At 40.5% G+C, this 14,349-nt stretch overlaps 1 protein-coding gene across 6 annotated transcripts in view; it reads left to right on the top strand.

Moving 5' to 3' along the window:
• ASPH (aspartate beta-hydroxylase) overlaps positions 1–13,951 on the top strand; it is a 111,780-nt gene extending 97,829 nt beyond the window's left edge. For all 6 annotated transcript variants that reach the window (XM_058804323.1, XM_058804334.1, XM_058804318.1 and 3 more), the window contains 2 exons: positions 3,523–3,656; positions 9,805–13,951. In XM_058804323.1, the coding sequence (XP_058660306.1) occupies positions 3,523–3,656; positions 9,805–9,955 (285 nt within the window). In that variant the 3' untranslated portion in view covers positions 9,956–13,951. The remainder of the gene's footprint in view (positions 1–3,522; positions 3,657–9,804) is intronic.
• Positions 13,952–14,349: the final 398 nt, after the last annotated feature.

Below are 14,349 nucleotides of genomic sequence, written 5' to 3'. Positions count from 1 at the left end.
ATCACCACAATATGGTTTGCAGAAATGTTGCTTATTTAAACCTGTAACTGTAGTCACATATTTTGAACATATAAATGTAAAATAATCTGAAAAGTTGTGCTCTTGAAGTCCAAAGTTTTACATCCACTATTATGAGATGCCTAGGGCAATTTTTGTTTTATGCTAGCCATGACTGAGATGTTAGATGACTGCTAAAATAAACTTAAAATGCCTGCTGATCCCTAGTCACATACAGAAGCACCACTAAGCTATGGGAGCAAACACTATCAGGAAATAAAGAATTCTGTGGTGAATAGACTATTTGGGTGCTTTGGTCACCTCATGTAGTGACAAAGATAAATGGAATCTAAAATAATCAACTACCTGCTCAGTGCTGCTGAGACACTGTATAGAACAATAGGAGGTGATCAAAATTGTAACATTCTTCTTAAAAATAGCAGTAAACTAAAAGTATCACAGCTAGTTTTAATTCTGGACATTTCTTACATTGCAGCCATAGTAGAACTCATTGGTAGTTTAGAACAATTTACCTCTAGCACTTGAGCACAGCAGGCAGATATAATTCACAGACATACCCAGACTGATCTGCATGGGCAGATCATGTACATGACAGCAATCAATGTTCAGTGCTGGCATATTGGCATTACAGAATTGTTTAGCTCAGATATTAGTAAGCATCCTGCATCACCACTTGTCTGCATTGTGTCAGGGTCTAACACATCACAGTGTAGCAGAGTTGTGTGGGAGGATCTGTGTTCAGCACAGCCACTGGAGCTCATCACTTGCTGTCATAAGAAACTGCCAGTAAGCTGAAACCTCAGCTTAGAGGCACAAAAAAAGCTCAGACAAGAGGCACACGCTGTCTTCTGCTGGTTCTGTTAACAGTTGAAGAGCATGCAACACCTTAATCTGTAACATTTATCAAAACTACTCTGTTCCAGCCAAATGTGCAGATTTCTCAGTTGAAAACGTACTTCTCATCCCTGTCATGCATTATTCATGCTTCCTGTACCCTGAGTTGTTGTAGAATTAGTCAGAAAGGTCAAGGTGAGAAGGGAAATGTGGAGATTACCCTTGCTTAAAGTATGATGAATTAGAGCAGGTTGCTGTGTCCAGCCATGTTTTGAATGCCTCTGAGGATAGAGACTCTACAGCCTCTCTGTTCCTGTTTTCAGTAAAAAAAAGTGTTTCCTTATGCTTAAATGGCATTTGCTGTGTTTCAACCTGTGTCCATTGCCTCTTTGCCTTTCCCTGGATGCCTTTGAGAAGAGCCTGCCTCTGCCTTCTTCACTCCTCTCATCAGGTATTTAAATGCATTGATAAGATCCTTCCTTGAACCTTATGTTCTCCAGGCTGAGCAGTCCCAAATACCTCAGCTTCCCCTTGTATGTTAGCTCCTCCCATCCCTTAATCCCCTTTATACCCTTCACCTGCTCCAGTCTCTCTCACAGTAGGTTGCACAGAACTGGGTCCAACATTTAAGACATCTCATGAACTCTTAGGGGAAGGATAACCCCCTTCAGTGGGCTGCCAGAGCTCTCCATAATGCAGCCCTGGAAGCTGTTGGTGGCTTTGCTGCAATGCTGGCTCCTGCTTAATTTGGGCACTGTGAGGACCCTTTGAGGACCCCTCTGTGAGGACCCCAAAGTCTCTTTCTAGAAAGTTGCTTTCCAGACACTTGTCCATCAGCCTGTATTGGTGCATGCCTCCCTAGGGCAGAATTTTATGCTGCCTTTTGTCAAATATTTTAAGATTAGGTGTTTCCTCCTTTCTCCATCCTGCCAAGGTCCTTATGAAAGGCGGGAAAGAAAAAAAAAAGTAGTGTATTGGCCATTCCTATTCAATTTTCTATCATCTGCAAACTTGCTGAGGGGGATGCATTCTGTCCTATCTTCTGAGTCACTGTGAAGCTCTTAAACAGTGCTGGACCCAGTACTGAGCCTGGGATGCACCTCTGATGAGTGGCCTTCAGCTGGACTTTGTGCCTCTGATCATAACTTGTTGAACCTGGCTTAAATGCCAGCTTTCAATCCTCTTCACTGGGAACTTATCTAGATTCTATTTCCTCACCCTGTTGATTAAGGATGTTTATGGCAGACTTAACATTGAGATAAACAATATCCACCAAGCTAGAAACCTCACCACAGAAAGCTGGTAAAGTACAGAATCCCCTTCATAAACCCATACTGACTACACCCAGGTATTCTTTTCCTTCATGTGTTTGAAAACTGTTTCCAGGATTTCTTGCTCCATCACCTTTCCAAGGGTTGAGGTGAGGCTGACTAGACAGTACATCCTCAGACCATCCTACTTGTCCTTCTTGAAGATAGCAACGTTTCCTTTCTACCAGGGGACATCTGCTGGTGGCAGTGACCGTTCAAAGACTGCCTGGATTATGTATGGATTCACATCATCCATTTCCCTCAGGCCTCATGGATGGATCCCGTCAGGACCCATGAACCAGGTTGTTTGGTTTGTTTAAATGTTCCCTAACCTGATCCACAGAAGATCAATCATCAGTGCTCCAGTCTATTTCACTGGTCTCAGGTGCCTGGCGCTCCTGAAAGTCAGACCAGCAAAGATTGAGGCAAAGAAGACGTGTAGTGCCTCAGCCTTTTCCATGTCCTTTGTCATCAGATATTCTGTCATGTTTAGTAGGTGGGCATGTTTTTCCTAGATTTCCTTTTATTGCTGAGATATTTGTAGGAATCTCTCCTGTTACCCTTCAGTTCTATCTCCAGATTCAGCACCAGGAGAGTTTTGACTTTCCCAACCTCATCCCTGCCCATGCAGAGAGTATCTCTACAGTCTTCTGGGTGGCCTGACCCTGTTTCCACCTCCTGTTTGCTTCCTTTTCGTGTTTCTTTTTTTTCTGGTTGCCTTGCTTCCTGCACATAGGAATTATTGAGTTTGGACAAGGTGCTACTTAAAAATCAACCATCTCTCCTAGACCCCTCTTCTCTCATGGGATTTTTCCCAGCAGATCCCTGAGCAAGACCAAATCTGCTCTCCTGAAGCTGTGGATAGTAATTCTGTTTTTTTACTTTCTCCATCCACTCATGATCTTGAGCTCCACTTTCTCATGATTGCTACAGCCGAGGCTGACAGTGACCTCCACAGACATGTCATCTGAGAGGGGCTGGCCAGTCTGATGAACACAGATTTGTGTCTCCTATTGTCCATCCTTTTAAATCTTGCCATAGGAAAGAAGGTATTTTTTCTGACTGTAGGCAGAAGATATTTTCAGCCTGAAGTATGAATACTGGTTACTTTAAGTAAAATTAAAACAGTGTACTTTCACTCACAAATACACCCCTGGTTTCACACACACACACCACAAGACATATGTTTTGTAGTATTAAATGCCTTTAGGATGACACAGAATTGCTGCTGAAACTCAAACAAAAGATGGCATTATACTTTTCACCCATCACCAAGGATGAGACTAAATGAAGTCCTGACTCCCTGCAGCATAGTTGTGAAGTAGAATGTGTTAAAAAATGTGCCTTTCTCTTCTTGCAGATCAAATATTCTATCATGCACCCAGGGACTCATGTCTGGCCCCACACAGGGCCCACCAATTGTCGGCTGAGGATGCATTTGGGCTTGGTGATTCCTAAGGAAGGATGCAGAATACGCTGTGCCCAGGAGAACAGGTATGGCTGCAATATTGGGGTTCTTTTTAATGTTTTGGGAGGAAGGGAGTTGCTTGCTTGCTTGCTTGTTTTGGGGTTTTTTTCCCCACTTTCCTCAAGGCTGAAGAAGGGATGGGACCGCATGTAGTTAAAAAAAGAAAAAAAAGGGGTTGTTTTGATGACCAGGATGTGTAATATATTTCATTAAACAGGCAGTTTGCACTCTGATCCATGGTACAAACTTATAAATATCAGTTCTGAAACAGTGCCAGGAGAACCTTTTGAGACAAACCTGCTCTTCTCTGCTATGGCATGGAAATAACAGTGGGTTTGGTCTATGGGGTCTCTGTTTGCTTTTACAATGACAGCCTAATGTTGCTGCCAGCAGAGCTCCTGTATTTATTTTGACTTTGGAGAGATGTAGAATTTGTTGCTGCTTTGGCAGAAGCTGACTAAGTTATACCTACCTTTTCACTGCTGTGCCAAAATACCATGGTACCTCCAGAAGAAGCCTTCTTTTCAGCTTGTATTATTTATTATACTTAATTTGAAATATTCCACTTGAAGTTGATCTCAGGATGAAGACATCTATGAAGTTTTAGGCCCAATGAATTACTCAGGTGGCAATTTTATTTTAAAGTGTGCTTTAAGGGAAGTTTCTTACCCATGAGGGAAAAATTGTACTGAATTTCAAGTCAGTTTTATCTGTGTTTGCTCAGTCCAAATGAAATTAAATGCAATAGCTTATACATTTACAATCAGGGCATATACTCCCCTTAGAAAGATGGGAAAATGCTAAGTTTTTTGTATTATATTATTAAGCACAGAAAGAAAAATGTGTGTTAACTATATTGCTTATTGCTTGCAGGCTAAATTTACTGGACTTAAGAGAAGTATTAATATCTCTACATATATTTTGATTAATATATTAATTAATTTAATAGTTTAATATCTGTACACATATTTTGAAATATTCTGCAGCTTCTGAGGGCAGCAAGTGCTAATTTTGAATTCTTTTCAATGTAATAATATAATTAATGGTAGAAATAGAATTAATTTGATATTGAGAAAGGAAATGCTACTCCTGTCTGCATGACTGCAATACATAGCAAAGGAGGGTTTTTTTTAATAACATTTGAAAACAACCACAACCGGAAATCTTTGGAATTTTTGAGGCTAGAAGTATCCAGCTGTTAATAATAAAAAGTGTTGTTGCTATACTCTCCTGCCAACATGTAGCTTATAATCAGTGTTACAACCTACACTGCCTACATCTAGAAAATGACAGACTTTTTTTTTTTCCAGCATTCCAAGCCAATATCCAAAACAAGTTGGGTGGAGGGAGAGGTAGCTAATTGCCCTAGAGGACTGATACAGAAGCATGGAGTCTTTTCACTTTAAGACATTATTTTGAGTTCAGATTGGTGGTGACTGCATGGCATTACCATTGCATGGCTGTTTAGTAGCTAGTGAGAACAAAATAGTGGTTTTGCTCTGCTGCCAAGAGAGCAGGTGTCCACAGCTCACCACCTGTTATAGAGCTGGAACCCTTCTTTGTCTTAACCTGGACAGAAGGGATAATCCTGTGGAGAATGAACTTAACAACCTCCTTGGTAGCAACACTCCCTCAAAGTCAAGAGCAGAAAAATGCCTGTTGCTGCAGACAAAACATAGAGCATCTCAGTGTGCAGATTCCAGAACCTGGGTCAGTCTTATGCATCAGACATATTCATTTCACACACAAAGCACTTAAGAGCTGACTCCAACTTCTGCTGAAATGTGTTAAGATCAGTTGCTTACAGCAAGAGCTGTACACTCAGAAACAAGGGCGAGATTTTCCCTGGAAGCACTCACAGTGTGTTTGCTGCTGGCAGTGAAAGGGCTTTTACATATCCTTCCCCTCTGGCAGAGGGGGTGTGTGAACTACTGGCAGAGGGAATGGTGCCAGGAGGAAGACTTAGCGTCAGAAATTTCCCTTCCTTTCCCCGTGGTGCTTCAGAGCAGTGGTAAACTGGTGGTTTCCAATAGGAGAGCTGGCCGGGAGAGGAAGATTAGCATCATGGCTTTTCTGGCCTCCTGTGCTGCTGGTGTCTGCATGAGAGAGAGAACAGAAACAATGAGAATTTTGTGCTTGGTTACCTCTGTGCCAGCCTCTCGGGGGTCTCTGTGGTCATGATGACCCTGAGATGTGTTAGAGAGTCTCTTTTTCCCAGCCCAGCAGCCGAAGACGGAGTCAAGATTCTTCTGTTCTTGTTCTCAAGGTTATTTATTATCTTTTGTCTATAACATTCTTTCTCTGACCCTCCGAGGTCTGTCTGACAGGTCGGTTCACGGCACACTGACTGCCTTCAGAGGTGGTGTTATCTTTTATGCTAAAAACTACATGTACATTATTTACAATAAATTTCCAATACCTATCACCTCTGTTAGACAGTTTGTCTCTACCCTAAACCAATCCAAGAGTGCCACCATCACAGCAGAAGATGAAGGCCAGGAAGTAGAAGGAGCAATGCAGGACATGCCCAGATTCCTCCATCTTGCCTCCTGAGCCCCCCATTCTAAAACCCCAAAATTCTACATTTCACCCTGTGATAAACTCACTAACATTCTACCCAAACTCTTGTGGCTTGTACATCTTCATACAAAGTTGGTAATTGTTTTTCCCAAGGGCTAAAATCAAAGGCACAGGTGTTTTTGAATCCATGCCAAGGTCTCCAAGCCCCCTGCCGGGGTCTCGAGTCCTTCAGGGCAGCCAGAGGAATTTCCTGGGTTCCAACACCACCCAGCATGGTTGTTTAGAGGGTTACAATGCAGCTCATCATTTGATGGACAGGCAAATCAGCACTGTCTAGTGCTGTGTTTTACTCCATTTGCAGAAGAGCTTTTTGCAGCTGTTTGGAGTTGGTGTGTCTTGCAGTTGAGGGCCTCAAAGATGGTCAGAGGGCTGAAGCACCTCTGCTATGAGGAAAGGCTGAGAGAGCTGGGGTTGTTTGTCTTTGAGAACAAAAGGTTCCAGAGTGACCTCATGATAGCCTTTAAGTTGAAGGGAGCTTTTAGGAAAGATTGGGACAGTTTGTATCAGATAGGTAGCAACAGGACAAGAGGTAATGCTTTTCAACTAACAGAGGGTCAGTTTAGATTATATATAAGGGAGGAGTGTTTTATAGAGATGGTGGTGAGACACTGGAACAGGTCACCCACGGGAATTGTAGATGTTCCATCCATAGAAACATTCAAGACAGGGCTGGACAGGGCTTTGAGCAGCCTGATGGAGTTGAAGATGTCACTGCTCATTGTAGGTTTTGCCTTTAAAGATTCTTTCAACCCAAACTATTATGATTCTATGTTTCTTGTTCTGTATAGCATCAATGATTTTAGGTCACTTGGCCATTTTGAAGTCCCAGCTCTGTAAAGTGCAGGGCATAATGCACAAAAGTGGTAGGTAAATAATATCTAGTTATCATAATCCAGCATCTCTATCAAGGAAGGTAACCTTATCTTGAAATGAAAGTGAAGATAGAGCCGTTGTGCAGAAGCCAGTCTGAGATCTCACCTTTAACAGGTGACACTAGAGCTGATATGGAGAATTATCTGGAAACTACCCCAAAGTGGCTCAGCACCAGACTGGAACAATATGGTCCCTGTGTTACCACTGAGAAGTGTTTCTCACACCATCAGGCTTCTAGAAAATATTTATTTGCATGCTAATGGTGGGGTTTGTAGCCTTTTCAAAAGGGGCTAATAGTCCCGTCAGCTTTATGACTTTTTCTTTGTTGTGCAAAACAGCCGATCCTATTATGATGCAAATTATCGATCCTGGGTTTTAACCTCTGGAGCTACTTCATCTGGGTGCCTGGGTTTTTATTGTCCTTAACTCAGTTGCACTTTCGCACTTTCAGGCTATTTAGAGCAGTTCTTTTCAGGCTTGATTTAATTAAAAAAAAAAAAAAAAAAAAATAGAAGCAAAAAAAAGAAACTCAAAAACCCCCTAAACCAAGGGAAAACCCAGCTACTCCCCCAACAAGAAAAACAACACTAGATCTCAATTGCTCCAAACAAAGCAAAGCCAAATCCCCCAACCCTCCCCACCAAACACCCCTGGCGCCACCTCCCAAAAAAAACCTACTCAAACCCACCCAAAACCAACCCCCCCCAAGAAAACCCCAAAAAATAAACCAACCCCAAAAAACCAAACTAATTATACAGTCCAAAGTCTGCTTGATTTTTTTTACCACATTATAGCATTGCAAGTGGTTTACTCCCATGGACTTTAATAAAACAAATGTAACTTTAGTGCAGCACCAGTAACTCAGGGTCTGTGTGACATACAACAGATAACTGATGTGGTAGCAAAAAACCCCACATGTTCATATCTAAAACCTGCAAAAGGCTGTTTATCTGGGCCTTTAAGGCATATGCAAGTGTGAAATTTTTTTACTATGTTATGCTCTCTGGTTTCTCTGCTCTTGTTTAAATTATGTTTAGCTGATTATTTCAATTGATTATATTTCAATTTCTTTTCAGAACATTACAGCACAACCCCATAAATTTTGATGCTTACTTTTTCCTTTTGCTGAATTATAAATATGGAGATGAATTGGAAGTATGAACCTAATTTTCACCCTGTTTTTGAAAAAGAAAATTGTTTTCCCTGGAAATGAATACAGCTGAATGAGCTTAAGCAGTGCATTTCCATCGTTGATGGCAACACCTTTGTTTCTTGACCATTTTTACTGTTCATAGTGCTTACTTTCTTCTGAGAGTATCCATCCTCTTGGATTGCTTCAGCTCCTGAGGGATCCTGTTATAAAAATTGAGTGTGTGTTCATGGTAGAGGGACTTTAGGAAGGAATATTCCTTTGACCATTGTTACCTTGACTGGTATTCATGCAGTCTCACCCGGAGGTGTATAATCAGGTGTTCAACTTCTCTTCAAAATTATGAATCCAGGTCTCAGCAGGCTGGAGAAGCTGCCAGCTGAAATGTGATGAAGTGCAACAAATGCAAAAGCAAAGCCCTGCAGCTGAAAACAGATAAACACCTTGCAGCTGCAGTGGCTGGGTGATGACTGCCTAGAAAACAGCTTTGCAGAAAAGGCCTTAAGGACCCTAGGGGCCAAGTTGAACATGACTTATAATCTTCTTTTGTATTGATGAAGTCTAGCTGTATACTGGACTGAGTTAGTAAATTTGTAGGAAACACTTTGAGCAGTACAATTTTTTCCTCTCTCTTCTGCATTCAAGACACTGCCTCTGGAGTACAGTATCCAGTTTGGGAGGCTTTAGTACAAAAAAAGTCTTTGATAAACTAGAGGGACTCCAGTGGAGGATGGATAAGATGATTAGGAGGAGAAACTTGACAAACTGGTTTGGAGTCTGGAAACCAGAAGGCTGTAGAGTAGCCTAGATACCTCTTAACTACTAATGGGTGACTGTGAGGAAGACAGAGCCAGACCCTTTTCAGAGAGCTGCAGTTGTAGAATGAGAGGCAATGAACACAAGTGACAGTGAAGGAACTTTTACCTAGGTAAAAGGGAGTTTTCACAAGAGGAGGGTAGAGTGCCCATGGTCGCAGATATCTCAGGCTCTTCACTAGTGGACTTTTTAATATTTCATCTAACCTCAAAGTTGGACCTGACTTTGCAGTGAGTCCTTCTATGAGCATAGGCTTGGACCACATGACCTTCCAAAGGCGTTCTTCTGGTTTTTAGAAAAAGCAAATTGATTTAAAGTAATTTCTTTTTGAACCATGTCACCATGTTACTAGTCATTCCCTCAGTTTCCATCACTTATGCACATCACTGATGTATCTGATTAGAAATGAAGAAAAGTGGATTACCACACCAGTACTATACTCACTCAAGTAATTAAAAGTATAATAAATAACATACACCATAAATGTTTAAATGTGTTTGGGAGCATAACTGTGCAGAATGTGGGGGAAGGATCCCTCAATGATATAAAGGTCCATTAGACTAATCTTTCTGTGGTTTCTTTAAAGCTCCCATGCTCCAGTCTCTCTGGATTAGGCAGTGAAATCTTGACTATGCAATCTGTTCTATTTAAATCTTTCTCATATATCAAAGGGCATCTTCAGAGCTGATCTATGGCTTACCTGCTCCATGGCCCTTCAAGTACTACACTAAAGTATGTTCTTTTTTGTTTTGCAGATACTGGGAAGAAGGGAAAGTTCTTATTTTTGATGACTCCTTTGAACACGAAGTATGGCAGGATGCTGAAAGTTACCGCCTGATATTCATCGTGGATGTGTGGCACCCTGAGTTAACAGCCCAACAGAGACGTACCCTTCCTGCTATTTAGGGGCTTCTTCTGATGTGTGGAGCAGAGGAGTATTAATTCCTTTGGAGTATGAAAATGGGATTAATTTATCCAGCATACAAAGTATACAAGCATTTTAAGGGTAAGAAAAGATAAGGATGACATTCAACAATCAGAGTGGACTTGGTTTAAAAGCAGAAAAAAGCCATGTTTTGTTTCATACTGATACAGCACTGATGTGTATTGTTTTTCTGGCTGCAAGTCTGAAAACACAAGTTTTGCCAGCCAAAAAGCCAATAGGTCTGGATTTTCAAGCTGAGGAATGTGCAGATGTTTTTGCCATGCCTTTGCCATGTATTTTCTATACAAAACCAGTCGGTCAGTCAGTCACCTGCTTGACTATGTTTATGCACATGATTTATGATTTTACATCTAGGGAATACTTCCTGGCCTTCTGTCTGGGAAGCAACATGTAAGATATTTGCAAACATATGCACACAACTGACTTTGAAAATCAGTATGCAGGTGTAATGTTAGCTGCTTTAGGCATAGAACATGTCCCTATGTTATCACTGCAGATAATGTGAATGGATTATATGTGTTTTGTACTTTTTCTACCTGAGTAACTGTATTTTTCTAGCTTAATTATGAACAAATCTTCTTTAATTAACCACTATTTTTTAAAAAGGTGATATATATATACAAATGTGTGTCTAGCTATCAGCAGAAGGAAAACACTATATATGAACAAATTTAATTTTTGCCAAGTGTGGCCTTCTTTTGCCTTCCTGGAAATGTAAACAGAACCTTGCATAATAGCTGCCTAGTGAAGCTTTGTTCTTCTAAAACAGAATAGTTCTCTTAGTTAGCAGGTGACTTGCAGTTTGATAATGTGATTTTGGAAAATGCTGAGCAAATCTGACATTTTGAAGTACTTGACCATTCTTAGGATTATATGGTGAGCTGCTGTTTCTCATATCATTACAAAAGCTTCTGGTGTGATATCCTTTACCCACCAAGGGTCTGGGGCCCCTCCTCCCAGGGGCTCCTCCATGGCTGCCCTTGGGTGATCATTCAGCAGAAAAAAAAAATGTATGAAGAATTTCTTGTGCTTTGGGCAGAGGGACAAGGTCCAGCTTGGCTTCCTGCCGGAACGCAGAGCAGACAAAGACCTTCAAGTTATTATCTTGTATTAACTTCCACTGCCAGCATCCTACGGAGTGCTAGAGTGATCCTCTAATTGACCTCAAGGCGTTTTCCTTGTCTTGAAATGAATGAGAAAATGCTGAAGTAGTCTGATCCTGGTACTGTTTACAGTGTACTCTGTGTTTGCCATACAGAATTTACTATAGATAAGAAGGCCTATTTTCAAGAAACAAAACTAGTTAGATGTTTAAGCAGATGGCAGATCTTTTAGGTCTGTACTGTTTAATGGGAGCTGGAGTGTGCAGGACCCACCACTTTTAACTTCTAAGAACACTAACAGGAGAGAGAGAGCAGAGCTTGCACTGCTGATGTTTGTGGCTGGCTGTTTTCCCCTCAGCCACAGCGCCAGCTGGGCGTGGACAGGGGTGCTAGGATGCTCTGGGCATCATTTCTGAGGGTTGTGAGTGACAAACACTAAGCAAGAAGGCACTGAGATTGCTTATGCTCTGCAGCTTTGACTTTCTTGTCCAAAAGACATGGAACACTTTTTATTTGTGTAGTACTCAGTGGTTTATTACTGCAGAGTCTACATTGAGGCATTGGAGTATCGTGACCTGAATGTCACATTTGCTGAAGCAAACTGCAGATAAGAGCTTTGCATTCCCATAAAGTGAATGCTTTTCTGATTCTTGTATTTTACTAGGTCATTAAATCTTCTAATGCCATATAACACATGGTGACTGCACCATAAATTAGTGTGAACAGTTTCTGGAAGTGTGCACTTTAATTTCCTTTTTTTGAATATTAAACTGATAAACCCTGTCTATTCAAGAGTCACTTTTAGACAGCAAAGATAATTAGGTTTTAAGGTGTTGTCCATATCAAAAATAATGAAACTATACACAATGTACCAGAAAGTAACAGTTCTCAGTAAATAATAATGAAAAACTGTTAAGATTTATAAGTTTCACATAATAGAAAAATGCTTTTGGAGATCATTTGGAGAATCATGCAAAACTGAAAATAAGGTACTTTTTGTGGGGGATAAAAGAGTAAAAATATTTTTTAATATCCCATTAGCTGTCAAGTCAGAGCCTATATTTTATATCTTTTTGAAGTGATCAAGCAGTACAAATTATAAGATAATTCTCTAAAATAATGACTGTGTGTATAAAGAAAAAGATCAAGAACTTCTTAAACAAAATTGATGATTTAGGAATATTTTTATTAATGTTGCATTGTAGTTTCTGTAGCTCAAAGTAAATGCTAAAGGAGTGGTAAAAGCTTTGGAGCTTGTTTTATGAAAATCCATGCCGTCCTTCAGATTGTTTCATTGTTCCTTTTTTAGGCTCATACTTTATCTTGTCCAATTGCAATTGGCAAATAGATAAAATTGGCAAATAGATAAAAGTAATGTTCCCAAGATGTGTGTGTGCCAGAGCAGCAGTGTTTATTAGATTGTGTAGTGATACATTAGCCATTTAAAAATCTTAAGTGCCTCAAATAAGACAAGGTGTTCCTGCAACACTGAAGGGAATCTATTCTATGCCCACCTGTCAGGGAGCAGAGAGTGGATAATTTTGTTAGGTACAGTTACTGGATTAGCTCTGTATGTGGGGAGAATATATAGAGCACAAATTCTGCAGTGAATTACTGGCATATTATTTTAGGTGTTCCTGTTTGCCAAGTGATATTCTGTCTTGGAAAGGCTTTTCAACATTGGAAATGCCAAGGGAGGGAGTGAAGTGTTTTGTGGTTTTTTTTCAATGGAAATTCTTTGCAATTTGCTTGCTTTTTTTTTTTTTTTTTGTGTTAGATTTATTTACAGAAGGAAATGGCAGACAAGGGCAATGTAGTTTGTAACACAGTATGTACTCATCACCATGCTCCTCCCTGCCTGTTGTTACCTTGCTTGAACAGAATCTGGGTAAGAGTCTACAGTTAAATGCAGGCTTCAAACAGTTATATACAAGGCATATGTATTTATTCGTATCACAGTTAAAGAAAGTAAATCATTTATCCTTTGTGAGGTTTGATCCTCAAGGACTAGATTTCAGTGGTATTTGCACTTCTTGGGCAGGACAAGACCCACTTTAATGAACAGTGATTGTAACAGATCATCACAAAGATTCAATGGCAGTGGGGGTAAGTGTATTAACAGAGAAAAATTGTAAACCAAAGTAATTCTTCCTCAATGCTGCAGTATAATAGCAAATGTCTGTCTTTTTTTGTCTCGTTTGGTTTTTGCTTTCTGCGTTAAGCACGTTCTCTTTGACAAATCCAAATGCCTTTTAGTCTCTGTGAGCCCAGGGAAGGGGAAGGAGCTGCTGCCAGGCCTTGACATCCTTGTTTCCTGTAATAGGTGGTGATGATGTTGGGTGGGGGGGAAATGGAAGAAACCCTGAAGATAAATGGGCTCAGTCATCTTATTTTTATAATGTTCCTGCAAGCTTCTGCTTCTTTTTCTCATTCCTGTGTTGCCTTGCTGGGGCCATCCACAGCCTTAAAAGCTGGCTCTCTGTCATGGAGGCCAGGCTTTGTGTCAATGACATGTTGCTGCAGTAAGAGATTAGTCTGAGTGAGGTTATTCTGTACAAAAACTAGGGGGTAAATCCCAGGTGTGTTGATAGAATCTGGCAGGATGTCCTTCCTGCCCTGTGCAGCCATAAAGTGTTGTTGTAGATAAAGGCAGTATTTTGTTAGTCCATCTGTTAGAGCTGGCCATGTCCACTTGAACTGTATCATCACTACAGCCTAACACTTGAGAATTCAGTGGATGTTCCAGTGCACATTAAAAACCCTTGTGCCCATTATCATCTCATTTTCTGTGTATGGTTTACACTGCTACCTTTGATATATTGTTGCCAACTGCTTGTTCTAGTGAATTGTCAATGTATGGCAATTTGATTGAAGATTTAAAGTGTGTACAGTGATTGTAACTGTTTTAAAAAATAAAGTCACTGCACATGCAATTTTATAATGATTGTTCTTTTATTTCTTTAATCCGGTTTCCATTTCAATGAAGGGATGGTACTCTCTTTGCAGCTAGAGCAAACAGAGATAAAACAAGCTGATCTTTGGCATTTCAGTTCTTCTATTCTTCAACATTTCCTTCTAGCAGAAACTTGTACTGGATAATTAATTCTAAGTTTTCCTTTTTCATTTTAACCATGGCCCGTATCTGCAATCAGCATACGTTTCTGGCTACACTTTTCCCTGACTGCAGGAGGGAAGGGGGTAAATGGTTCTGCAGAGCTTTCATTTGCTGTTGTGACCTAAAGGAAACAATC

Source organism: Ammospiza caudacuta, chromosome 1 (genome assembly GCF_027887145.1).
Source record: "Ammospiza caudacuta isolate bAmmCau1 chromosome 1, bAmmCau1.pri, whole genome shotgun sequence".
NCBI classification, from domain to species: Eukaryota; Metazoa; Chordata; class Aves; order Passeriformes; family Passerellidae; genus Ammospiza; species Ammospiza caudacuta.
This window is presented reverse-complemented; position numbering and strand designations above follow the sequence as displayed.